Raw genomic sequence first — 26,817 nt, forward strand, 5'->3', positions numbered from 1 at the left:
GGACGTAAAACTGAAAGAATCATTTCATATCGAAATCTTTAAGGTTAATTTGGTATTTATACTGTTTATTTAAAATAATTAGATACCGTTTATATATATATTCCACTACAACGAAAAAGAAGAGGGTAAGAGTTGTAATTGTTAAAATATACGAAATTTTAGAATTTGTTAAAATATACGGCCATATGTCGAAATACCTTAAGGTTAGATACATGAAAATTGGCATTTGGACTTTTAATTTAAAATAATTAAAGACATGTTTCAGTGTTTTGTTTTACGTTTCCTTTAAAAGGAAAGAAAAAAGGCGGGACGAAAAAAGGATAGGAATTACAATTTCTATAATAAGATGCCATATCTTGAAATCCATTAAGATTAAAGACATGATAGGGATATGAAACTTGATATATAAAATGTGTATTCAAAACAAGTGGGTAAATGCCACAGAGTTTCCGTAAATTCTGTTTTTACCGAGAGAAGGGAAGATATTTCTTTTCTTTTCTTTCTTTTTTTTTCAATATATAAAAATGTCTTCGAGGTTGTCAGTCTCATCATCAAGGGAAACGGGTGAACCACTTGAAATGATTGCTAGCACTTGAAATGGACATAGCTAGCCAGGGGTGTAGCCAGCAGGTTTATGTAGGAGGGGCCCGTCGTTTTTGAGGGGGGGCCAGCTGCAAAGCCAAAAGAAATTATGTTGCAGCTAGTGTTTTTGAGGCATGAAAAACCGGCAAATTTTGGTTTCTAGCTTATTATTATTATTATTATTATTATTATTATTATTATTATTTGCTTTTTGTGCATAAATTATATTCCAGGTAGTTTTTATTATGTTTAACCAATAATTACTGTCCCGGACTAAATACCTTAGCGGACCCGGAATATACCTTTGTGCATAATTAGTTTAATTTAAGCCCTTGTACACAGAACCTATCTACATAAGGCTGATTTTCTTTGAAATTTCACTTATTTTCTTTAAGATTTCCAGACAAAAATAATTATTTATTATTCGTGACTAAAAAAAACATAATTATTTTATTAACATCTATATCTTATTTCCTGTTCTAGGGTATATGCAGAGTCTGTCCCAAAAATAAGTAGAATGATATGTTCCTGCCAACGCGGATTGCTGGAATGAGGCGATTTTGTGGCGGGGGTCTTGGAAAAGAAACGCAAGCCACGTCACTTGCCTGCGTCACATTACAGTGTTCGGATCGCTCCTAGATTGAACCCATGTTCGACTTGAGGATGCCACGTTGAATGAAGCAACGATATGCGATCAGATTTTGAGTTAGGCTCAGAAAATCGGGTTTGGAGACCATGACTATGATTAGGGATGCTTATAGGGATAAAACATTGTCTAAGGACAATTTTCCGCTGGTATAAGATGTTCTGGGAGGAAAGAGAGGAGACTGACAACACGGAACACCCTGGATATCCATCAACAACTCAGAGTGTGGTAGCCTCATCCTCATTTACACGCACGGTTCTTACTTTCTCTTCCTTCACATGCGTGGATGTATGCTATGTCGTACGTCTCCTTCACTCACCGTCGTCATGAGGCATCCAACGTTCTATCACGTGGTATGTTACAGATGTTAACATACTACGAGGTACAATCCCATACGATGGCTAATGAACGAAGCAATACAACAGTTCCAGTGAGGAATTGCTTGTATTACGCATCGGTAACGCAATGTCCGGGTTCTTGAATGAACTAGGATCACAAGGAAGACGTTGATTTCACATCGTACGGAATTTCACGAACAATGTGACGAACTTAGCGTAAGCTACATGAAATTATCCTAAAATCATGGAATGATTTGATGACAATATTAAATTTCCAATTGATCATGAATTGTAAATCTGAACCAGTTACAATGTATGGAACATAAAATTCAAGTAACAGTCTCGTCTACATATACTCTATCAGCAAGGTAAGTGAATAAACAAGTAAACATTCTCGCACCGTATGTATTACTTCACGTTGTACATATCTTTGTTACAGTAGTTAGTGCTTATATCCTGTAAAGTAATCGTTAGGCTAAGGTTTCTTATCGTCTTTTAATCTTACGTTATTTCTTTCAGGTAGCGTTCCCTTCTCTCGCTTCCTAGGTGTTTCATCGACTACAAGAATCAATGGATTCCTCTTCAGCGTTTATCAAGTAAGTATTTATTTTAGGTATTTTCCTTTTTCCTATCTCTTTTTCTATCCTTTTTTATTTTTTCTTTTATTATATTATTTATAATATAATTTCCAGTGCATGGCAAAATTATTTATTTTGTTACTCTTATGCCCTCATTATTTATATGTATATATTTATTTAACCTTCAAATTCATCTATTCATTAAACTTCATACATATCGTCGACTCTACTACACTGCATATTCTTTCTTTCAAGAGAACAATAAACTACCCTATATTCCACACCGAGGGTATGTCGGGTAAGTACATTGTTATGAAAGTTCAATTTGCTCTTAGCTTAAGGAAACTTTTGCTTACGAACGCATTCTATGACATACAAGCATGTAACCGTTTTATTTGTAGACATTTAACAGTACCTGGTCTCACGATTATTATAGTTACTTTTTAGTCTGCTGAATAGTATTTACGTGAGACTACGTTCGTTATTTAAAGTCGAACTTCAATATTCAATTTCCTACTGAGAATTTTGATGAACATCCAAAGCTTGTTAGCAAAAACAGATCCTTTTAGTTATGTGGCAGAACGGTGTCGGGGCAGACATTCCCCGAAGGAAATAACTTCTCAGCAACTTATCATATTTGCCTCTGCCATACAATTAAATATATTGAATCTAATTTTATAACAATTTTACCTTTCTAGTTAAACAAATTCTTTTTAATGTTAATATTATGCCGTTTTCCTGGAAATATATTTTAAATCTCAACGAAGATTAACGTTTTAGTCCGTAAACTTTTGTTTTGAAATCTTGTGTTTACTCTTAATTCTTAAATTCTCTTTATTTTCTTCCTGTTCAGGTTCCAGAATTAGACCTTTCTTGCCAGCTCCAGTCATACTTCATATAAAGAAATAAGCTTTCGGGCTCAGATTTACGATATGGGAGCGATTATACACACTAAATTAAAGCATGAAATACAAAACAAATTGAAACGTAATGTATGAATTGATGTCTGTATACTGAGTGCTAACCTGGAGCACTACAAGTGCAACGAAAAAGTACAAAAAGTGAGTGTGCCAAGATTATCTCCAAGGTGCTGTCGGTACTCAGAAGCCTGCTCGTGTGACCATCTCGCGTGAACTGTTAGACCGCTGTGAAAGTGACTCGCTTTTCTTAGATAACGTGGTTAATGGTGACGAGACATAGGTGTGAGTATGACCCCGAGTCAAATAGACAAAGTGTAGAGTGCCATACGATTGATTCCCCGCGCACAAGAAAAGCGCGGATGAGCAAGTTCCGGGTGAAAGAGATGCTTATCGACTGAACGACTTTTTTCTCTCAAAAGGTGTTACCCTCAAAGAGTTTATGCCATAGGGACATGCAGTGAACAGTAAGTTTTACGTGAAAATCCTCGAAAAAGGCAACGGAAAAGAGTGCAACGTGCTAGGAAGATCTTTGCCAACTGGAGACTGTATCACGACAAGGTGCCGTTCTACACCACCTTACTTGTGATCGAGTACCTGGCCAAATACAACGTGGGAACGGTGCCCCAGACACCCTACAGCCTCGATTTCGCACCGACATTCTTTTTCAAGAATGAAAGGCAACCATTTGGGACGCTGGATAACGTTAAAGAGGCCGTGATGAGGTGTTAAAGAAGATTCCCGTCTCCACACAGATATATATATATACGAGGATCATTCAATAAGAGAGAAAGTCTATATTTTTAACACTAATCAATTTTTTTTTTTTTTTTTTTTGTTTCAGGGGTGTTAGCTGGCAACCTTGGGATATGCTCTGATCTGCTGTTTCGTAATTTTATGTCAACATAACTTCAAAAATATCAATTCATCATGGCAAGTCCTCTAGAAGATTGCACCTTAGAACAGCGCTCAGTCATTAGGTTTTTAGTCGCAGAAGGTGTAAAACCAAGTGAAATTTTTTCTCGAATGTTGAGACAGTACGGTAACAGTTGTATGAACCGTGCGAATGTGTACAAGTGGGTTGATCGGTTTAAAAGTGGCCGAACAAGTGTAGGTGATGAACCCCGATGTGGACGTCCAGTGGAAGTTTCTGGTTCTTCGTTGGAATCGAGGATTGACGGACTTATTCGTGATAACAGAAGAATTACTGTTGAAATGATAGCTGAGGAAGTTCAAGTAAGTGTTGGAACTGTTCACAATGTCATTAGGAACATTTTAAAGTACAAAAAAACGTGTGCCAGATGGGTTCCCAGACAGCTTACTGACGCTCATAAAGAATCAAGGCTTTCCATTTGTCAAGCCTTAACGAAGTTTGATTGAAGGTGACGCTTTTTTTGGAAGAATAGTGACTTGCGACGAGGCCTGGATCCATCACTACGACCCTGAGACCAAAAGGCAGAGTATGGAGTGGAAACACACTAGCTCTCCAGTTTGCAAAAAATTCAAGGTTCAACCTTCCGCTGGTAAAGTGCTGCTGACCATCTTTTGGGACTCACAGGGTCCAATCTATTGCGATTTCCTTAAAGATCACCGAACTATCAATAGCCTATACTATTCTGAGATGCTAGAACACAAAGTTAAACCAGATATCAGGAGCAAACGCCGTGGACTCTTGTCAAAAGGAGTCATTCTTCAGCACGATAACGCCCGCCCTCATACAGCCCAGCTGACCCGAGATAAGCTTCAAGAATTGGGTTGGGAGGTCTTACCTCATCCTGCCTACAGCCCAGACCTCGCCCCATCTGATTTTTACCTGTTTGGACTACTCAAAGACGCCCTACGTGGAAAAAGATTTGCTAACAATGAGGAAGTTAAGGCAGCGGTGCAAAGGTGGCTTCGGGGTAAATCGAAAGATTTCTTCGCCAAGGGAATTAGGAAGCTGCAAGAAAGATGGGACAAATGCATAACTGTAAAGGGTGATTATATTGAAAAATAGCCTTAGTTTTGGAAGATTGAAATAAATCTTTATTGAGCTATAGCAATTTGTCTCTTTACTTATTGAATGCCCCTCGTGTATATATATATATATATATATATATATATATATAGGACTGATAGATAGTTACCAATATAAATACCTGAAAAAAGTGCAATTTACCAGATTAATGTGGCGTTGGGGACAATCTTTCGTCCTGAGAACAGCTCTGATACTATGTAAAATGGAGTCGCAGAGGTGTGAATTGTAGCAAATAGAATATTACATCACTCTGTGCACAGAGCATCTCTAAGAGAGAATAAAGGCAAAAATTTGCATCGGATTCATGTGTACAAAACAGACAACAGATATTCAATTATGTTCAGATTCTGGAATTAGGCGGGCCAGGAGAGGTATTGAACTTCATTCCAGTGTTCTTCAAATCACATAACACCTCCACTTGTGTGAATGGGCGTATTATCATTCTGGTATATGGCGTCATTGCTCGGAAACAACATCTGGACTATAAGATACCCATAGTCCCCTAAAATAGCAACGCAATCTCTAGCTGTGACGCAACCTTAAGCGGCAGCACAAGGCTCACTGGAAACCACGATATTGCAGCCCACAGCATTACAGAGCTATGTTTCTTGGCTGGGCGGAAACACTGCTTATCATACGTTTCTTTGGGCATTCGTCACACGGAAATACTCACCCAAACATATTACACGTTTCCAGTTATGATGTATGTCCGTGGGAACATTGGAATCGTACTAATGCGTTATGGTCTTTTATCAGCGATTTAGCCTGTGAAATCGGACCCTGTATGTGCATGTCATGTAACTTTCGCGGAGGATTGTGATTGTCACACAACAGTTCTGAGTAACAATCCACTTTAATGGTCGGTGGAGTCTGTTACTGAGAGGTTTCTTCCGATCACATTTATCTTTTTGTCGACAACTTTTGGGCTGCTATCGCCTTGGACACTGGCTTTGCGACATACACAACATCCTAGCCACTTTCGTCACATCGGATCACATAACCAAGCGCTAAAGATTTGCCCTTTGAGAGGTCCCCCAGTTTGAACTAGCACCGTCTGCTCGGTTTACTGCAAACTGTTCGTCACATAGTACGGAGTTCATCTTAACATATTACCACCAACAGCCCAACGCCGCGATTGCCGCATGACTTTTTTTTTTTTTTGTGTGTGTGTGGGGGGGGTACTCCATTACCTTGGTATGACCATGACACAAGTTTTGCTATGAATGAAGAAATAATTTATTTTTATACTCAGACGTCAGATTCATTCATTAACAAGGAGCAGCAGCTCACATTAATAATATAATAATAACGTAATATGTTATGAAATAATAAGTGAACTATTGAATCAACAGAACATTTTACTTACTCTCTGAATTTCCTGCTATGAATTAATATTTTGGCTCGATTTTCAACACTAGTGATATCTTCTGCAAAGAACGTATTAGCATCTTTATCTACCTGAGCTTCGTTCGTACTTTCGTTTCTCTGCGAACTACTATCTTCTGAAATGTACACTTCACTACCTCCAGATGAACCACTCTCTGTTGTCTCTTGCAACACTGCTTTGTTCTGTAAGTTGACTAGAAGTTGCATTTGTCTCCAGGCTTTTCGCTTGGCTCGTTCTGCCAAAATTACTCCTTTCAAGTGAGTTACTTTCTTCTTCTTCGGAACTTCTCGCTTCTTGCCTCGTTTCCTCTCGGGGTTGGATGCGTCCAGAATATTTCCACCATATCGGACTTCCGGTTCTTGCTTTTTTCTTATTTTACTACCTGTCACGATATCTCTTTCTTTCTTCTTTTGAAGTTTGGCTTGTGCTTTCTGAAAGATATGCAAACGTAAATACGAAGATCTTTACAGTACTGTACATGTTTGTAAATAATAAAAATTCTGTTAAAAAAAAACTGTAACTTCATTCAGACGCTATTCATAAAATCAATACTTCCAGCGTGAACTTATTTAACTGCGCAATTCTAAAATGAAAATACTCAAAAACGAACAGCAAAGAAACTAACTTTTTGTTTTCTGTTAAAATAATCCTTAATTTCTTTTATTAGCTATACCATAATACGAAAAACATAACACATACATGTATTTTCATAGTTAATAGTGCTTTATTAAAAAAAAAAAAAAAAAAGTAAACTCCAAATGACAGAATCTCGTAATAACATTTCGCTGTTTTATTCATAAATATATTAGTCTTAGGTAATGTATTCTTAACATAAGGTATTTATGACTATAACAAAACACTATATTAAAATTGTCGTTTGATTTGTATACGAGTGTTTTGAAAACAGCGCTCATAAACAGAGCACTAGTTTTCACGTCAAAATAAAGCGAAAATCCAATATAATGTACATCCTCTGGGGTCTTTCTAAGCCATTATGGAGAATCAAATTTTCATTATGTGGCAGCGTCAAAGATTAAATTAGAACCATTACGAATCCACCAAGCAGTTACATCGTTGTGCTAGTGTCAAGGTCTATCGAAAAGAATCGATGTACCTATTTGAATGATTGGTAGATCATCTCTGTAGTTCCCTATCTACAACGTTGCTACATAGTGCAATTCGCGTCTCCAGTTGAGGATCCGAAAGGTACGCTCTGTAGTTTGTGGGTGCCACTTTAGAACACCCGATATACTATAAATAATGCCAAATAATCCACGATGAAGAACATAAATAATTTTTCATTGTTCGGAGTTCATTTAAAGCAATATCATTACACTTCCACTTTTCTGGAAAAACGGCGTAAGTTCTCAATTTCATGAGTAGACATATATACATATGTGAGACACAGATGTGAGCATGTGTGGAGTCACTATTGTCACTGTCGCTGAAATTTGATTCCGCAGATCATACACAATAGTTGGGAGTGGAGGCACATAAATAACGTCTTTAAAATGGCCTAGAAGACAAAAATGACAAACAGTAAGATCGGGTAACCGAGGAGGCCATTCATGCAGTTAAATTATTAAGATATCCACGTAGTTTGATACAATGTATACTGCAGCCGATACCATGCATTCTTTTTTGATCCATATGTAAATATTCATTTGGTAACTCATGGATTTGATACTGCCATATTCCAGGGATGTTTTTTTATTTTATTTATTTATTTATTTATTTTTGATAGGTCTTGTATGCGCAGTAAATGGTACGAAGGAGTAATTAAAGGTATGAGGGTTATTGAGGTATTATCATATTCCTGGGATTATTTGTTTTGATAGTTCTTGTACATCCAACAAACTGCATGAAGGAGTCATCAAATTTACGGCGATTAAGAAGCATTGTAAGGAGTATGTATTTTGCAATTTTATTTTGTGCTAATGAGTAATGTAATGCTGTGCTGTAATGAGGAAAAGCTTTGTATATCTATGGAATTTTGTTGTGGTATGTTAAACGTCTGTTTTGATTTTGGATGTAGGTATGTTGTAATATTTTTTGTAAGACGTTAATGCTACCAGTGACAAAATACAATTTATGAGCTTTTCAAATCATGTATAAGTCACAATAAATATATGGTGCCTTCCATTTCAACTCAGGCAAAAAAATATAAAATTGTACCATCACCATCTCAGATATTGTTGAAACTTTTTTTATAGCAACTAGACATGTTTTTAAGAGACCCATATTTTTTTGTTTTGTCGAAAAAAATTTTCCCGCCAAGTAATGGGCCATCAAAGACGGGGAGTACAATTTATGAATTGTAGTAGACATGGAAAATGGTCAAATTCGGAGCCTCACCATTCGGCTATGGAGACAGGTAGAGTTATAATTCTTGTTGTGGTATGTACATAGGGATATAAATAAACTATATTTTATTATAGTTTGGTTTGCGCATGCGAATCTTTTTGTACATAAATTAACAAATGAACGTCAATTTATCTAAAAAGTGGAAGTTTGCGAATTTTTTTCGAGCACTTCTGGTTCGAATTTTAAAATTCTGTTTTCACGGTTGGTAAGACCTGGTTACCCGCTTTCCGAAAAATTTTTTGTATCGCTTCTGTGTGCAACCGTTTTGTCGCAAAAAATTCGAGAAATTGTAAAATTTTCAAAAATCGCCATTTTTGGGCGCCATTTTCTCGAAAACACCATCTTTTAAAATTCTGAAATTTTGTCAGATGGTTCAACTTTACATGAATAATAAACACACCAAATACCATTCTCGACCAATGCTTCATGAATTAATTGCAGCCTTTTAAAGTTAGCGAAATTTTGTTAACTTTGATGTCACAGTTAGCAACACTGGGAACAATAAAAGTGCAATGATTTGACGATGTTTGTGGTTCACATTCATTAAATGAAGAATAAAAAGTTTTCTTGACTGTTTTTTTAAGTATTTTTTGATCAAGAAGGCTCTCTGAAATAGTAAAATGAGCCTCCTCCGTTTTCTTAAACCAAAATAATCTGAGGTGGAAATTACGATTACGAAACGCACAAATTTCAAGTTCACTTATTTAAAATGGTCTTCGGAAACAGAATTTCACTGTTTTTTTTATTATTTTATTTTTTACATGGACCAATCATTTGCTTGGTTGGTGTCTTCTTCGCTAATAGCATGTAACCGTGCAGGTGCTCCAATAGGTGTTGGCTCACTCACAACTCGTTCAGGAGTGGATCTAGGGGAAAGAAACTTTTTCATTTTATATATAAATAAAACCGATCTTAGAGTTTGAAGCTCTTAAAAGTAGCTCTAAGTAGCAGTATTACCCCCCCCCCCCTTCCAGAAGTCCGTCCTGGATCCGCCCCTGCGTAGCACATTGTCGATAGTCACAAATGCTGGTGGAAGCATACACAGTACTTCAACTTCACGTAATTCATGATTTATTCATAATAATTCTGCTACACACCACTGGTTATCATACATATATGTATGTAACAAAAGTTCCTTTTTGCAGATTTCCTAAATCTACACTTTGAATTGCAGAAGTTCGAATTTGGGGGAAGCATGAAGTTAGTTCATGGTGACCCGTTACTGCCATAAAAACTTCGCCATTTCCCGAAAGCCAAAGATGACTTCGTTGAATACCAGTTACTGGTCGCATACTTTCCCTTTTTTTCTTCCGGAAGTCGTCGGATTCAGTTCCAGGCAACAAAACGAGAGTAATACCCAGAGTTTGTACTTGCACTATACTCACGAATTCTTCTGCGATTTTAGTAGGGGCGCGGTGGCTCAGTGGTAGAGCGTTCACTTCCGGTGCTTGGGGTCCCTGGTTCAATCCCGGCTCGCGCCGTGTGGGCTTTGTGATGGACAAACACTGTGCTCATGGGTTTTCTCTGGGTTATCCCGTTTCCTCCCACTTTCTGCATTCCACCATTTCATTCATTTCTCATAATCACCGTCTCCTTTAGCCTAACAGGCATAAGCATGGGACGTAAAACGTAAAGATTTCATTTCGTTTTTTTTTTTTCTTCTGCGGTTTTAATACTGTGTATCTGTATTTGTCTAAGGTTATGCGTCGTTGCCACATTCTTTACACCTCCCCCCCTCAATACCGTCGCAGAAACCCTTGCATGGCCGGTTTCACTGCAAAACCACTGCTTTATCGGACCTGTCTGCATCTCGAACATCTGAAAGCGATTTTTAACGTGGGATGCAGCACCATCAGAAATCACTGACACGGTTTGGGTAATTGTACACACTTATTTTCTCGTATTCAAACCTTTTTCTATAAAACATATTTTCGCTTTTCTTTCGCCATAGAGTATTTTTAGAATCTTGTCTATGGCTATGAGTACATGAGCCGAATCGTGTGTTTTATCGTCGTTTATTACAACAAAACTGTCAGTTGTTTCATATTCCGGTGATAATTCTGAATTTCACTTTGCAGAATAACAGTCCAGTTTTCAGCGAAGTCCACATGAAGTAAAATAGAATTTGTATCTTGAAATTTTATACGGTGCTTTTCGGTAGCAATTAATTCTCTTTGGATTTTCTTGATGTAGTCATGAATTACAATTCTTACAGTTAAACCAGCAATGTACGATACGAAAACAGAAAGTGGCACAGCTTTTTAACGAGATTATAGTTTTCCCATATGGCATACGTAACACTTTCATTTTCATCAGGATCAATAATTAAAGACTCCACACTTATTCCTTCCATTCCAGGACATTCACCACATTCTTGAAGAAGACAGTTGTCATTTTCTACGGATCATACTACTAAAGGAAATAGGTCACTCATGACAGTTTCAATACAGGCTGCATCTTTGATTTGAAGCAACGCAGTAGCAGCTAACTTAAAATTTGCACAATACACACACACACATACACACTTCCCTCGCAGGTTGCGGACTGACCCACTTTAGTCGAATACTGTAAAGTTCCGAGTGATCCATTCTTATGTTGGGATTGTTCTGTTTAAAAAGTCAGTAAATTTCTTTGGAACGCGTAAGAAAACGTTTAGATTTTTTTTTTAACTTTTTGTCCTTTTTCGATCACTATAATGACATCGCACTTAATTGAGACTTTGTATGGAGCATTCCAAATCATCACTAAGGTAATAGTTCAGGCTTTTTGTAGATCATCAGAATTTATTGGATGGCCATTTCAAGTAAACTTAAAATTTGTGTGTTTCGTAATCGTAATTTCCACCTCAGATTATTTTGGTTTAAGAAAACGGAGGAGGCTCATTTTACTATTTCAGAGATCCTTCTTGATCAAAAAATACTTAAAAAAACAGTCAAGAAAACTTTTTATTCTTCATTTAATGAATGTGAACCACAAACATCGTCAAATCATTGCACTTTTATTGTTCCCAGTGTTGCTAACTGTGACATCAAAGTTAACAAAATTTCGCTAACTTTAAAAGGCTGCAATTAATTCATGAAGCATTGGTCGAGAATGGTATTTGGTGTGTTTATTATTCATGTAAAGTTGAACCATCTGACAAAATTTCAGAATTTTAAAAGATGGTGTTTTCGAGAAAATGGCGCCCAAAAATGGCGATTTTTGAAAATTTTACAATTTCTCGAATTTTTTGCGACAAAACGGTTGCACACAGAAGCGATACAAAAAATTTTTCGGAAAGCGGGTAACCAGGTCTTACCAACCGTGAAAACAGAATTTTAAAATTCGAACCAGAAGTGCTCGAAAAAAATTCGCAAACTTCCACTTTTTAGATAAATTGACGTTCATTTGTTAATTTATGTACAAAAAGATTCGCATGCGCAAACCAAACTATAATAAAATATAGTTTATTTATATCCCTATGTACATACCACAACAAGAATTATAACTCTACCTGTCTCCATAGCCGAATGGTGAGGCTCCGAATTTGACCATTTTTCATGTCTTCTACAATTCATAAATTGTACTCCCCGTCTTTGATGGCCCATTACTTGGCGGGAAAATTTTTTTCGACAAAACAAAAAAATATGGGTCTCTTAAAAACATGTCTAGTTGCTATAAAAAAAGTTTCAACAATATCTGAGATGGTGATGGTACATGCTCTGCCTGAGTTGAAATGGAAGGCACCATATATTTAGTTTCTTTAGGCAGAAGTTAGGTTGCGCGAATTTGAGTTTTGAACTCCATATTGCTGGCTAATACGCTGTTGGATGAAATTTTGGAGTTTTGGAGAGAAGAAAATAGAACCGGAGAGCAATCTTGCTTCTTGGCATTGTTTTTGAATAGTACAAGGAATGGAAGGGTCCATTTTTTGGAAGCTAGTCATATAAATAATTTGGAAAATAGGGTTAAGTGCTGTATCGCTGGACCAATTTTAGGAAATTTACCGGGTGAACTGGAAAATTTATTTTGTATTTTGAGGAGAGTAAGTGAAAGTCAGGTGAGGAGAATAGTTGAAGTTAAGAAAATGGTTGTTTTTGATGTAAGCGGCACTGTATGTGGAGGCGGAAAGGATTATTTAGCAGAGAGGCATACTTGTCATGATTTACTCGTGGGAAAGACAGTGTCGAAATGGTGAATAAATTACAAGATTGTGACATCATTTTTCAGTTTTATCGTTATAATACAAAAATAACGAGCGTCAGTTGTTGAAATTGTGTGAAAGACAAGGTCTACTAAAACAGGCGAACAGTTTCTCGTAAATGTGAAAACGAATTGAAACTACATCTGAAAAGAAGAGGAGCCTAACCTAACCTAACCTAATTGAGTATATTTTGGTACTTTTTTTTCTTTTTTTTTTTTTTTTTTTGCATGGTATTTAGTATTTCCCCTAAAGCTGTGCAACAAATAAGTCATGTATTTTATGCCATATAAAGTGTTTATCCACTCTCATCGTTTATGCGCATACCCACCGCCACTGACGCATTTGTTCCCTACGGACGCACACCCTCGTTTCCATTCGAATCCCACTGCTGCGCTCCTGCCCTGGCTCGGTTAGATAACATTCGTGCTTTTTAGTGCCCACCTAGCACAATTTGGTTAGTGTTTTATGCACTGTAGTTTTTATGCATACGTCCACACTATAGTTCGAATCTTACTACCAAGTGAGCCAGAGTCACAACCTAGTGATTTGAGGGAGAAACCAAATAATACTTTTTTTTTTTTTCAGATTTTCTTGTGGTCTGGCGATACAGCACTAACGCCGAAAAATAACTGCTTCACTTTTTAAATAATTCATGTTTTTCCAATTTAACCTCTCATTCAAATTGATGCCATAATACGAGTATTTTAATGCTTTTGGATTGTTTTATAAGATTATCATTTATGTTTCTTTTGATTTTGGGTTTATGTATTTGCGAGATAATATTATAAATTTCGTTTTATTCCAATTTATCGTTCGACCATTATTCCACTCCATTCAGTAATTATTTACAAGGCTGTTTGTAACTAATATTTTCCTTTGTGTATCTTCTATGTTTTACTAAAGAGAATGAGGCATCCGCGAAAACGTTAAAGTCTAATTTAGCAAGCAATTTAAGTTTAGAGATAACAGCTAACACGTAAATATTAAACACATTTCGCAGGTTTTATTGGGAAAAATGAAGAAGAAGAAGAAAAAAGATTTTTACTGTTTAAATAAACCAACTATCATTTATTAACATAACTTCAACAATGAAAAATTGTAATAATTTCTTATTTCATAATGTTGCTACAGTTTCAAAATTTCATAACGGTTTGTCGGATCAATACAAGACAGATTTATCACAAGTTTTACTGCTAGATTCTTTCTTTTTTTAAAAAAAGAAAAAAGGGGACAATATACAGTTAAAAGGATTTAATACGTGTTTTATGCTCGTTATTGAGTCGGCTGGTAATTTTGCCAGGGCAAAGCAGCATGGAAATTACCATTTAGGATTAATTCCCTGAAAATAGGCTAACTCATCAAAGGTAAGATATTTGAATCTAATCTAATGTTTTTAATTTAAAATGGTAGTGTCAGTTGTTAAACCAGAGGAATACAAAAAGTTGTTCGGTTTATACAGGACCGAATTAGGAATGACATTGGTACCTAGAAAACGAAGCTACAACTAGAAGAAAATGTCTGCTATAGTAAGCAGTAGTGTGTATGAAGTTGCAAATGGTTAACTGTCGTCAAATGGCACCTAAATTGTTACTAGGTAGGGTGAGTCATGGCTCTTTTTCGTGCTCTTTTTTCTATTTACGCATAGTGCAAATGTCATTATGTTCACACGTGAGGTGACTACTGCGAAAGCTATTGTGGCCCGTTATATGAATCAGGAGTCCGTAGGGGAAACAGCTACCCAGAAAAGCATCACAATGAGGGCACACAGGAAGGTAACAACCGGAGTGCTGCAGGTGATTTGCCGATTGGCATGCCATGAAAATCCGCGACCGAACAACGTGCAACGGGCCAACGATACAATTTGATTATCTTCAACTGTGAGCACAGTCATTCGTAAGCAGCTCTAGCTAAGGTGTGCCCGTAAGGCTCGCATACATTACCTGCTCCCATGCCACATTGCAGAGGGAAATGAAATCTTTCAGTTTAACATCCCATGGTTATGCTGTTTAGACTAAGAGAGATGGTTTATTAATGCAAAGGAATGATGATGGAAGAATCAGTGAAATGGGAACGTGGAAGGAAACGGGAGTATATCGAAAAAACCACGGCCAATGCTCTCCAACACAAATTTACTTGGCCGGGATCGAACCAAGACTCCATACACTAGAGGTAAGCATTCTAGCAATGTGCCACCCTGCCCCTACATTGCAGAGCGAAAAATGAACTGCAAGATGCTGTATAAAAAACACCTGGTGGAATTCAAATTCCGAGAATCATTACAATGGATGTAGCATACACCCATCTCATTGCTGGTGGTCATATTCATGCACGGACATACCGTAACAGCGACGCCAAGGAACGGTGCAACTTTGTTTGGCACTGTCGGGAGCAAAATTGATATTATATATATATATATATTATATATACACATACACACACATATATATTTAAAAAAAAATGAATGCAAGAAACTTCCACAAGTCCATTATGATACCAATCTTTCGGATCGACACCCCACAACTGCAGTATGCGGACGACAACCAAGTAAGGATCATGCATATGAAAAGGCTTAAATTATATCGTTAGAACAAGTCGGCACTTTGATCAGCAAATAGAACGGGAATTAGGAAATAATGTCATTCTATTTCAAGACATTCTCGTAAAGAGCGTAGATCCAATGAATTTATGTGGCTTTGGCTTGCTGAAAGACGCCTCAAACATCAGTGCCCACGCACCGCTGGTCATCGGAAAGCTTGCAGGGATGAGGAGGACCAAATTCCTTTACCCGTGCTTTGCCAAAGTTCACTCCAATGGGAACTTTAATGTCTGGCGAAAGTCTACAATACTGGTGGTCCAATAGAACCCATCGGTGGTCGTGGTGAGGTTTTTTAAAGGGTGAGCACTACGAAAATCTATCGATAACTTCGGCTTTCTTTTCTTTTTTCTTCGGTAATAGATGATTGACAGATGTTTATAATTCTCAGAGGAATATTATTTTCTAGTAAGTAAAAAAATCGCATGCATCGAATATCATAATCTGCAGTGTGTAACAACACAAGAAGGAAAAAGAAATAAAAAGCCTAGGCACGTTTAGCATGTAGCTGACAATGTACGGATCCGCTATACTTAATTTCTGGCAGTAGGACAAAGCAAAGAAACTACGCAGTCTTTTCGAAACAAGTGCTATTCACTATCTTTCACTCGAATACACAAAGGTGTGTAGAATTGTCATGGTGAGCATTCAGTACTCTTACCATTATACTAAAAAGAAAAGTCAACATCTATATTTGTCATGTCCAATCAAACGTCTGTACAAGGAATGTTTTTCCATTACTACATCATTAGCATTCAGGTCTTTGGTGCGAAAGTTCATGTTGTTCGAAATCACTCGTTGAACGACTGGTTTACTTTTCGTATGATGTGCACACTGATCTAGTGGTTAGCGCATGCACCTTTTGCGCACAGGATACCGTGTTTGATTCCCGGTGAAAGCATTGAAGCCATTACGGTGGTTTGGATTTAATCTTAAACTGTAGGTCTACGTCTCAAATTGCCTCGGTGCTGAAAAGGAATTGAGCTCCAATTAAACAAACAAATCTGTATAGGAATACGATACTTTAGTTAATTCCAGGTAACTGTAATTATTGGTAAACTTGGATTTTTATTTTAAGTTTAAACTCTGAAATACATTTCACTATATTCATAACCGCTTAGTGATTGTTACTTTGTTAATTAACAATCGTAATGAGTGGAAAAATACTGTCCAAATACTGGATATTCCACGAAACTGATATTGGATATGCTGAAGAAATTCAAGAAACTGGATCTGGCAGATCGACCCAAGACTGGTAGACTACTCAGCAACAGACGAAGCAACTATGGCAGTGCTGGCATCATTCAGTCCCAAGCCCCAAGAGAGAAGCATGCGTAGTGTAGCCTGTGAAACTGGTGTTAGTCGCACCTCAATCACACGCATTATCTCAGTGAATAAGTGGCACACTTATAAGTTGAAACTTCACCAACACCTTAGAGATGATCCAGATTGTTGTCTGGATTTTGCTTCCTGGGCCACAGAGCAGCTACGAAAAAATGAAATGAAATCTTTGAGTTTTACGTCACACGATTATGCCGGTTAGGCTAAAGGAGACGGTGATAATGAGAAATGAATGAAATGGTGGAATGAAGAAAGTGGGAGGAAACGGGAGAACCCCGAGAAAACCCACGCACACGGTGTTTGTCCACCACAAAGTTCACTTGGCGGGGGCTGGGATCGAACCCGGGACCCCAAGCATCAGAGGTGAACGCTCTACCACTGAGCCACCGCGGCCCCCAGAGCAGCTACGACAAAACCCCACATTCGTCTCTGACATTTTGTTTACCGATGAGGCAAACTTTTACATGTCAAATAAGGTTAACAAACAGAACGTGCGGTACTGTTCGAATAGTAATCAGGATTGGTTCGACGCATCAGCAGGTGTTCTCGGCAAGACGATGGTGCGCTGTGGCGTGTGGGGAACTTCTGGCGGGTGATGTTATCGGTGCATGCTAAAAGACATCATCTTGTCATCACCGCTGTCGGAGAATGGACATTCTCTTAAGTTTTTCCAGCACGATGACGCCCCACCCCATTACGGTACCTGTGATCTCGATCAGCAGTTTTCTAATGCATGGATTGGCCGGCGACATACTGTAAAATGGAGACATCGTTCCGCTGACCTGACTCACTGAACTACTACCTGTGGGGTCATGTGAAGTCTGTTGCGTATGCGGTGAAAATTAGGGATGTTCAACATCTCAAGGAACGAATTGTAGACGCATGTTAAAGCACTACAGCCGACATTTTGCGCAAGGTTTTGCGTGACTGGAAACTCAGAATTAATTTGAGTTGAGTTGATTTTAGTTTAGCGTCCCTTTCTGCAGCGAGGCTATATGAGACGTGGACTTACTGATTAACGTGGAATCCGAACCACATGAGCTCCCGCCGGGAATCGAACCCGGGTCCCCCACGCCAAAGGCGCGTACGCTAACCGCTTAGCCATGGAGGAGCTCCAGAATTCATTTGACAATCTACCAGAATGAAGAACATGTATAACAGTAAGTGGTCTTTCCCGTAGGACTAGTCTCTTTCGTTGGGGACACAAGGAAGAAATAATCATAACTTCGTAACGGTCCGCGCAAGAGAGAAAATAAGATTGCCATTCAATATATATGAAAATTTATATTAAAAGGATATATCACATCCTATCGTTTCCATTTAGCAGAAAAAAATAAATGAAATCTTTAAGTTTTACGTCCCACGTTTATGCCGGCTAGGCTAAAGGAGACGGTGATGATGAGAAACGAATGAAATGATGGAATAAAGAAAATGGGAGGAAACGGGAAAATTCAAGAAAACCCACGCACACGGTGTTTGTCCACCACAAAGCTCACTTGGCGCGAGCTGGGATCGAATCAAAGATCCCATTCCATTTAACAGAACTGCGTAAAATTCAAGATGGTGGACATCATTATGATGTGTCATCAAACATTTCCCCAATTTCTATACCCCACCTACTTTGTTACTCCAGTTATACTTTGCAGTATTTATCACTCATTAAGGTGTTTCCACACTTTTGGACCACTATACATGTACATATATATGCTAGCTGAAACACCCGGCCTTGGACGGGAAGAAACAGGTTTATGCACAATATTTGAAAATAAAGATCCGAGTAGAATAAATAACGAAAAGCAACATCTTCGGCATTGCTCTGTCGATTCCTTGTCAGAACATTTGAACGGAAGAGAACAAAACGAAATGCAACGATTTTGGCGTAGTCAAGAAAAAGGAAGAAGTAAATAATCTGTCAAAGCAAAGAATTGAGTAAAATAAATAACTACGACCAACATCTTCACAGTTTCCCTTTCAATTCCTGGGCCAGCTGACATACACGTTCTTGACTAAATTTGGGTTTAAACGTCATCAGGCCTATCACCAATCAACTTAGCGGCCCAGAAAATCGTGGATTCCACCCTTATCTTGGTCATTTTGAACATTTTATTTTTCACCTCTTTTAACTCCCCATCTTATGCCGATGGGAGCTGAACTTGGACATAGACGGCATCAGAAGGTCACTATTCATGTCAGCGACACAGATAACTAAGGACTACACACTAATATCAGTCGTTTTCGATTATTTTTACATGTCACTCCCTCCCAGCCTCTCATTTTGTCTTACCGCCATATACTTTGTCCAGATTATAGAAGTCATATGTGTATGGAACTGTTTTTAGAAAACTGTTCACATATCGAGATTGATTTTCTTAACATGAGGAATTCGTGAGATACTCTATTTTTTACATAAATTTTAAATTTTCTCTTCCCATTTAAAACCTCCTCTTTCCTCCTTAGAATACGAACCAAAAAGTTCTATATAGCATACGGCCTCTTTGATAATATTACTTTGCAGCATACTAAGTGAACGGGCTTGAAACTGATATGTGATTTCAGCTGCAAGACTATAAGAATAGAGGTGTATGGGTTAATAAGGACTATAATACTCTGTCTACTTCTTGTAAACACAATTTATTTTACGGAGTTTCATCTTTGCATTGTACTCCTACGATTCCCGCTAAATCCTCATAACGCTAAACTCTTTAGCTACTATAAAAGTACATACACCAATACAGCTAAAGACAAGGACACACACTTCGTAAAATTCTCTAATATTCCAAACCATCTATCTACATTACGACCATAATAACTTTAATTGTACATTCAAATGTTGCTAGAGCATATCAACCCAGAACAGCTGATAAATTGCAAAATTCTAAATACACACTCCTTGCAACCACAATTAACTAATACTACATCCAACAGTGACTTGTTTAACCTATCCGATATACTAGTAAACTCAGGTGATCGCTTACAATTACCTGGAATTAGAACATCCAGAAAATATTCTATAGAAATCCTGCTATATAGAAGTATATACTACTTGTTAGATGAAGTTAGATTGTTCAATGTTGAGAAAATATCTTCAATCTCACCTATAATTCTCGACTGTCGGTAAAATAACCAATAATATATGTTAAATGTAGGAAACAACCAATATTTTGTCGTGCCATATCCTCCATGCGTGTGAATTTACTGAAATTCAGATTAAAAAGTGAGGCACTGGACCGAGAATTGAACAGGGTCTCCAGACCACCAGCCGAAGTGTTACCTACAGCTTATTAATAGAGAGGAACTGTCGAAGCATAGCAGCAGTCGTGGCAAAGTTCATGCAATCTGAAAATCTGAGCACAAACTTCAAGAGTGAAAAAAAAATGTATGTGGATGGTCAGAAAGTGGACAGGCTAGTGTACCAAGGTTAGCGGAAGATCCAGGCTCAATTTTCAGACCAGTAACTCATTTTACACTCTTCAAATGTTATTACAATAACTGATAATAATTTATATAAAGAAATCCTGCATTACATTACCATTTTCATGCCGCTAACTGAAGTGCTCTCGCATTAACGATCTTTATAAGTATAAACGTAATTTGCAATCCTTACGTAGCCTTACTTGTTGAAATGATGATTTTAAATTAATAGTGATACTTCCATTAACATTCATTACTTTTGGCAATATATAGAAAAAACGTTTCACGAAATAAAGGTCAGTACATTCTTTTACGTGGATTTTGAAGCTGGAGAAATAATTTCTCGAAACCTTATTGCACTGCATCAATTGCCCTTCCTATTTTTTGTTTTCCGCTTGCATACGTATAATGATCTGTTACTACAGAAATGTTAACCTATATGCAGAAAAGCTCATATTGTTGACAGAACTTTATTATAAAACAATATATTACTAAGAATAATTTTATTTAATATCTTAACGAGGTTATGAATCAGAACCTTTAAAAGCTCAAAGTATCTTGTACATAAAACACATGAGTATTGGGTTTTGATTCTCCTTAATGTGAAAAACAGAATAGTATTTCAATTCCGAACTTTCTATTATCTTCTAAAGTATACAGGTTTTATTGGAAATTACATGACCTTTAAAACCACAACTTTGTATCACAATCAAGAATTTAGTTAAGGAACGGAATTTCTTATATCCAATTTTGTCAAAATATGAAGATAATTTTTGAATATATTTAGTGACTAAAAATAAAATAAATAAACACTATCTTGGACCAAGCCTTCTGATTACGATGTGAAATGTTTCTATCTATTTCCAAATTCAGTAAAGACAGGCGTATCTATTTAAAGCGCAATCTCAGTATTCATATGATGTGAGGTAATATAACATTTGTCAAGACGCTGATCTAACTATTCCTTTTTTTTTTTTTTTTTTTTTTTTTTTAATTTAGCAAAATATCTTTCGAAGCTGAAAAGCACTATGGTAGTATTAATATATATGCGGTGGAAATGCATTTAAGATACCCAGTACAAAATAGCAAATCTAGTCGGAAGTTTGTATACTTTAAGATGAGGTAGCAGGGGCGTATACATAATGGGTAGCCTGGAAAATATCCAGAGTCTAAGAGACAAAAGGGTCTACCTGCGACCCAGTAGAATTTTAATTTCTAAGGATTTTGGTTTACCTTACCAAAACTCTTTGTATATATATTTACCTGTCCGTGTGACGGTCCGTCCGTTAAGGGAAAAAAAAAAAAAATCTCAAGAACTACTTGAACGGATTATCAAATTTGATCAGGATGCAGAGGGTAAAAATTTGGGAATCGAGTTTATTTTTGGAGGCGATATTCGAACTAGAAGTGGTAAAATCAATTATTTTCGGTTTTTACGTTGATCACTATAGAGCAAAAACGGTAGTAGGAACCAAGAAGCGGTTTCCCGCAATCGATTAAGCGATCGAGAGATACATTTCAAACCCATTCTTAACTCTCTACTGAAACTGACAGTGATAAAAATCCAGTGCAAGTTCCAGTTCCAATAATTTACATAGATGAAAAAAGATAAGAGATAGTGAGAAGCGGCTGTTTGGGATCGATTCAGCGTTTTAAGAACAGGTATTATAGTTTGTCTTAACCTCTATTCAAACTGGAAGTGGCAGAAATCATCCGCTTTTGTTTTTAACATGGATCGTTATAGAGTAAAAACGATACCAGATTGCGAGAAGCGGTTTTCTGCAATCAATTAAGCGTTCTAAGAATATACTCCATCTTCACTCTAATCTCTCTTCTTAAACCGGAAATGGCAGAATCTACCGCTTCCGATTTCAATGCTGAGAAAATATTACGTCATACAAACGAAATTCTTTCACGTGGTGTTCACATTACACTGCTACGTGTTAATGTTTCTTTTTATTTTTTATTTTCAAGAAAGCATTTTTAACATCAAAGAGGTTAATAATAAATGCATGGTATTCATGTCAATACTGATGACATTCTTAACTATTAAATTATTACCATAACGAGCTCATGAGATTCCTGGATAATGTAATAATAGAAGGTGTATACATAATTATATTAACAGATTCCTGTCTTGTGAATAAAGAGCGGCATTTATATGATATGCTGGATAAAGAACATGAAACGATAAAGAAACATACACAGTCTGGCAGTGGGAAATGTGACACACTGTTTGCCGCGGAATTACCACAGCCTCTAAGAAGTATTTGTACTACGTAGCGATAAATTTCGACTATCTTCCGTTTTCTGTCGAAGTTGCAAAGCGCTAGTAGCGACAGTTCATGTGTACGATAGTATTTGTTGAACGTCGGTCGGAAAGAGAGCAATGGAGTGACAACCTTCTCAATGCAAAGTAACCTAACTCTAGTTATACATAGCATGATTCCAAAAATACTGTAAATTGTGTCGTGCCAGCAAAAGTGCTTACCTCTCCCAACATATTCTTTTGCAAACACATTCAGAATGAATTGGCCAATTTAAATAGAATTTCTGAAACCATACAGACAAGGATATTCTCATTGAAATAAATAATCTCAAATAGGCCAATTCGTTTCCTTCCGAATTCCTGGAGAAATAAATATGTAGAGAATGGGGGGAATGCATTTTTACTGGTGACTGTACAAAGGCATGTACATTAAACTTACTTCAAAACTATTGGTTAGATCAACAATTGACAATTTTATATAACGTACAACATGAGTAACAGTACTTAAGAGAGGGAAAATCCCTGAAAGACAAGACAAATTCCTACCTCGTGTATAACAGTTTAATTTATGTTTCTTGTAAAAATTAGCAAGTTATATCTAATAAAATCAATTAAAAATAAAAACAAGAGTAACATCAAAATACCTGTAATGCTTTGAAGATGTCAATTTCTATAGGATCCTTTTTGCGAGGTTTCCTTTTCGCCCCAGATATAGTTTGTTCACTTTCACAAGATTCTGTACTGTTTAGCTTTTGCTTTGGCGTTTTTTTAACATTATTTTTCACTAGTAATCTAATCTGAGATCTCACGGTAGCCGATAATTCTTCAATTTGAGGTGTTTCTTCATTGTCTACATTCTCCCACTCAGAATCACTCTCATTAGGCTTTTCCAAGGTTTCAGGACACTTCAAAGGCTTTTGGGACGGCTTCCTTTCCCCTAATGCAGGAAACTCTGCAAGATTGTTAACCAAAGATTCCAGAGGAGCACAAGATGGCCTATCTTGATTTGTTATTTTAGTTTCTTTTAGTTTTTGAAGAACTTCCATTTCGATCACCTTAATTTTATCTCCTTTTGGAGCAACGATCTTCATTAATTCCTTCTGCTCTCGCTGTTTCCTCTTCTCTTCTTGTAATTTTTTTCTAGCTTCCTTTTGTTTTTTTCGCCTCTCTAAGTTCTTTGGTTTCTCCGTTACGTCTTTTCCGGTTGCTCCATTTGTACCGGTATCATTTGAATCACGTGGAGGCAAGTTTAGATGAGTTTCCTTCTTAACACTATTGGCCTCACAAAACGAGCTTGAGCTTGTTTCGCTCTTAACATTACTAGCCACGCAAAATGGGACTGAACTTGTTTCTTTCTTAATGCTGTTGGTTTCAAACGGCAAGTTTGGATTTGAATCTTTCTTAGTAGTATTGGAGTCCGTATCTCGCTTACCTTTCGATATAATTTTCGTTTTATTCTGTTCTTCATTACCATGATATTTTTCCCTATCGACAGGTGTGTCTGGAGATTGCCTTCTGTTAACCTTTAAATTCTTAAAACTTCCGTCACTGTGTGAATCACTAGATGATACCACTATAGTTCCAGGTACTTTATTAATATTTGTACACTTTGATTTGCCGTCTTGACTACAATTCCTTTTATTAACCGCTTTAGCTTTCTGTTTCCTATTTTCGGAATGTCTTCCTTCGGATCTGCCCTGTTGCTTTGTTTCTATACTCTGTCTGCTAGAATTATTTGCAGATACTTCTTTCGAACAAACTGGAAGACACGCTTTCTCATCAGTGATAGCCTTATTCTTCAAGACATCGGCGAACGATACCGAATGTTCATTGCATTTGATTTGTACGTCCTCGGTTTGGTCGTTAGCAGTACTTACGAGATCCGGCCAGGATGTTCGTAACGCGGATTTGTACGATTGACTGTAGGGTTTGTTTTTATCAGCGAGATCAGCCCGTGACTTTTCATTTGATTCTTCGCGAACACGTATCGTTTTATTTTCTCTACCTTGAGAATACATTGTTCCACTTTCAACAGGTGTATTATTATTGTACTTATTCCGATTTCTATTTCTCTTGGATTTCTGAGTTTTCATATCTCTAGGATAAAACTGAACAGGATCTACACTTGCTGTGTTCCAGTCACTTCTTTCATTAGGTTTCGGTTTCCTTCCATTTCCCTGTCTCTTCGGTCGATGCCTATAGTTTTCCCCCCGATCCGGCTCTTGCAACTTATAACTGTCTTTTCTATTCTGAATACCAATTTCACTATGATTATTGAACACTATCCCTGTATTATCATATCTACGTCTATTTCTCGGTATATTGTATTGATAAGTAGGATATTTATTCACATTAATAGGAGGTGCTGGTGAAAATTCATCAATTGGCATGTAGAGTGCATTTGCCTCCGGCAAGTATGAAGACGGATGAATGGAATCATGAACTGGGTAAATATGATAAGGAGACGGCGGAAGAGAATAATGTGGACTGTGATGACTATCAGAAAATGGATGCACGTAACTAGGATGTGTATAGAGTCCGGTCGATGTTGGCATACATGGTCCAACTGGTACATAAGATTGGTCCCAGTAACGCTGTTGTGGTATGAATGGCTCTACGTCCACTGACAATGTCTGAGTCTGAAAAAGAAACATTATATCATAATAACAACAACAACATTGATTTTCTTTTCTTTCTTCGAGTAAGGGTAACACAAGAATCAGAAAAAAAGAGAATTTCTATTTCATGCCAAAATTTAGTCTATGTTATTCTTACATATGCAGATGAACTAATTTGTTGGATCAAACGTTATGAAACTGCATTTGAAAATAACATTTTAAGGTTATTTTTTACATACTACAAAATCAATACTGGAAACGACCTTGAAATAAGATTAATGATAATGTTCATAAATATTACATTTTTACATTGCTGATATGATACGACGATTTACCTAGGTATATTTGACTGTTTAAGCAATATAAAATAATCGAAACAATATTCTATACCATATATCTAGGAAATATTCAAATAATAATAACAATAAAATCAAAGAACATGTATTTTCAAATACCTTTATTCATTCGATACTTAATTAACTGTAAAACAGGAGCGAAATAATTAACAACGAGTCTACTATCATTCCAAAATGAAATTTCGTGACTTTTTCTTTACCAAACAATAAAATTTCACAACATTCTTAAGAGAAAATTTGGGTGCGAATTAGGCCGTATTTTCATGCATGCGGTAGAACCGTGCTTTGCTTGCGATTTGGTAGCGTCTAAGGCCGACCAAACATATTTTTGATGGTGAACTTGGACGCTTTATAGAACAAAATTTTCCAGTCTATACTTATATTTGTACAGATTAAAAAAAAAAAAAAAAAAAAAAAAAGTCGTGCCCCAAAAGCTAAATTTCTTGACTTTCATGACCGTTTTCTAATTTCGTGACTCTTTCATTACTTGCGTGACCGACAGACACTCGGATCAACTAACATTACGAGCCTCATATACTGCATAAATGCTGTAAAACATAAGTAACAGAAACAAAGAAACACGCACAATGAACAACACCACTCTACATTTACATTTTATCCAAAATCACAACAGGCCTTTAGGAGTCAACTTCCAACACCGCTTTAACACACGTCATATTAATGTGTTCCCCCATGAAAAATCTATAACTCTGATTTAAAACATTAAGTGACTATCCAAAACATTATTTTGACAGTATCATTTACACCACCACCACTACTACTACATCAAAACTGTGAACTTCTAGTAAAATATTAATTTTTGATTGATAAGAGCTGTCTTTTTTCAGTATGAGACAGACCTATAACTTAGAAGTGGAATTTTTTAACGTCCCGCTTTGTTACAGACAAACGTTAACGACAAAAATAAGTGAAAGTATATAGGTAGGGATAGAAGTATAGAAATTAAATACTATACCCGAGAACAAAAACACTTCTTTTCATATCACAATAGGATTTTTCTTTCTTCTTCTTCTTATATGTATATTTATTCTTTGTCTAATTATTTCCATATTAATTTATGTATTTTATTCCTTCCTGTCCTAATTTACTATTTTTTGCTAGTTTCTGTGACACACTATGTTGTATCATGTATATATTTTTTCGTGTATGTACTTTCAATCCTATATATTTCTATGTTCATATTTTTAATTATTTTG

At 36.7% G+C, this 26,817-nt stretch overlaps 1 protein-coding gene across 2 annotated transcripts in view; it reads right to left on the reverse strand.

Moving 5' to 3' along the window:
- The window catches only part of Sbp2 (SECIS-binding protein 2), a 61,476-nt gene that overhangs the window by 26,133 nt on the left and 8,526 nt on the right, over nt 1–26,817 (reverse strand). For both annotated transcript variants that reach the window (XM_081736092.1, XM_081736093.1), the window contains exons 3-4: nt 23,271–25,265; nt 6,445–6,896 (exon numbers count right to left, since the gene is read on the reverse strand). In XM_081736092.1, coding sequence (XP_081592218.1) covers nt 6,445–6,896; nt 23,271–25,265 — 2,447 coding nt within the window. The remainder of the gene's footprint in view (nt 1–6,444; nt 6,897–23,270; nt 25,266–26,817) is intronic.

The sequence above is a fragment of the Thermobia domestica genome, chromosome 13 (genome assembly GCF_964235325.1).
Source record: "Thermobia domestica chromosome 13, izTheDome1.hap1.1, whole genome shotgun sequence".
Classification (NCBI taxonomy): domain Eukaryota; kingdom Metazoa; phylum Arthropoda; class Insecta; order Zygentoma; family Lepismatidae; genus Thermobia; species Thermobia domestica.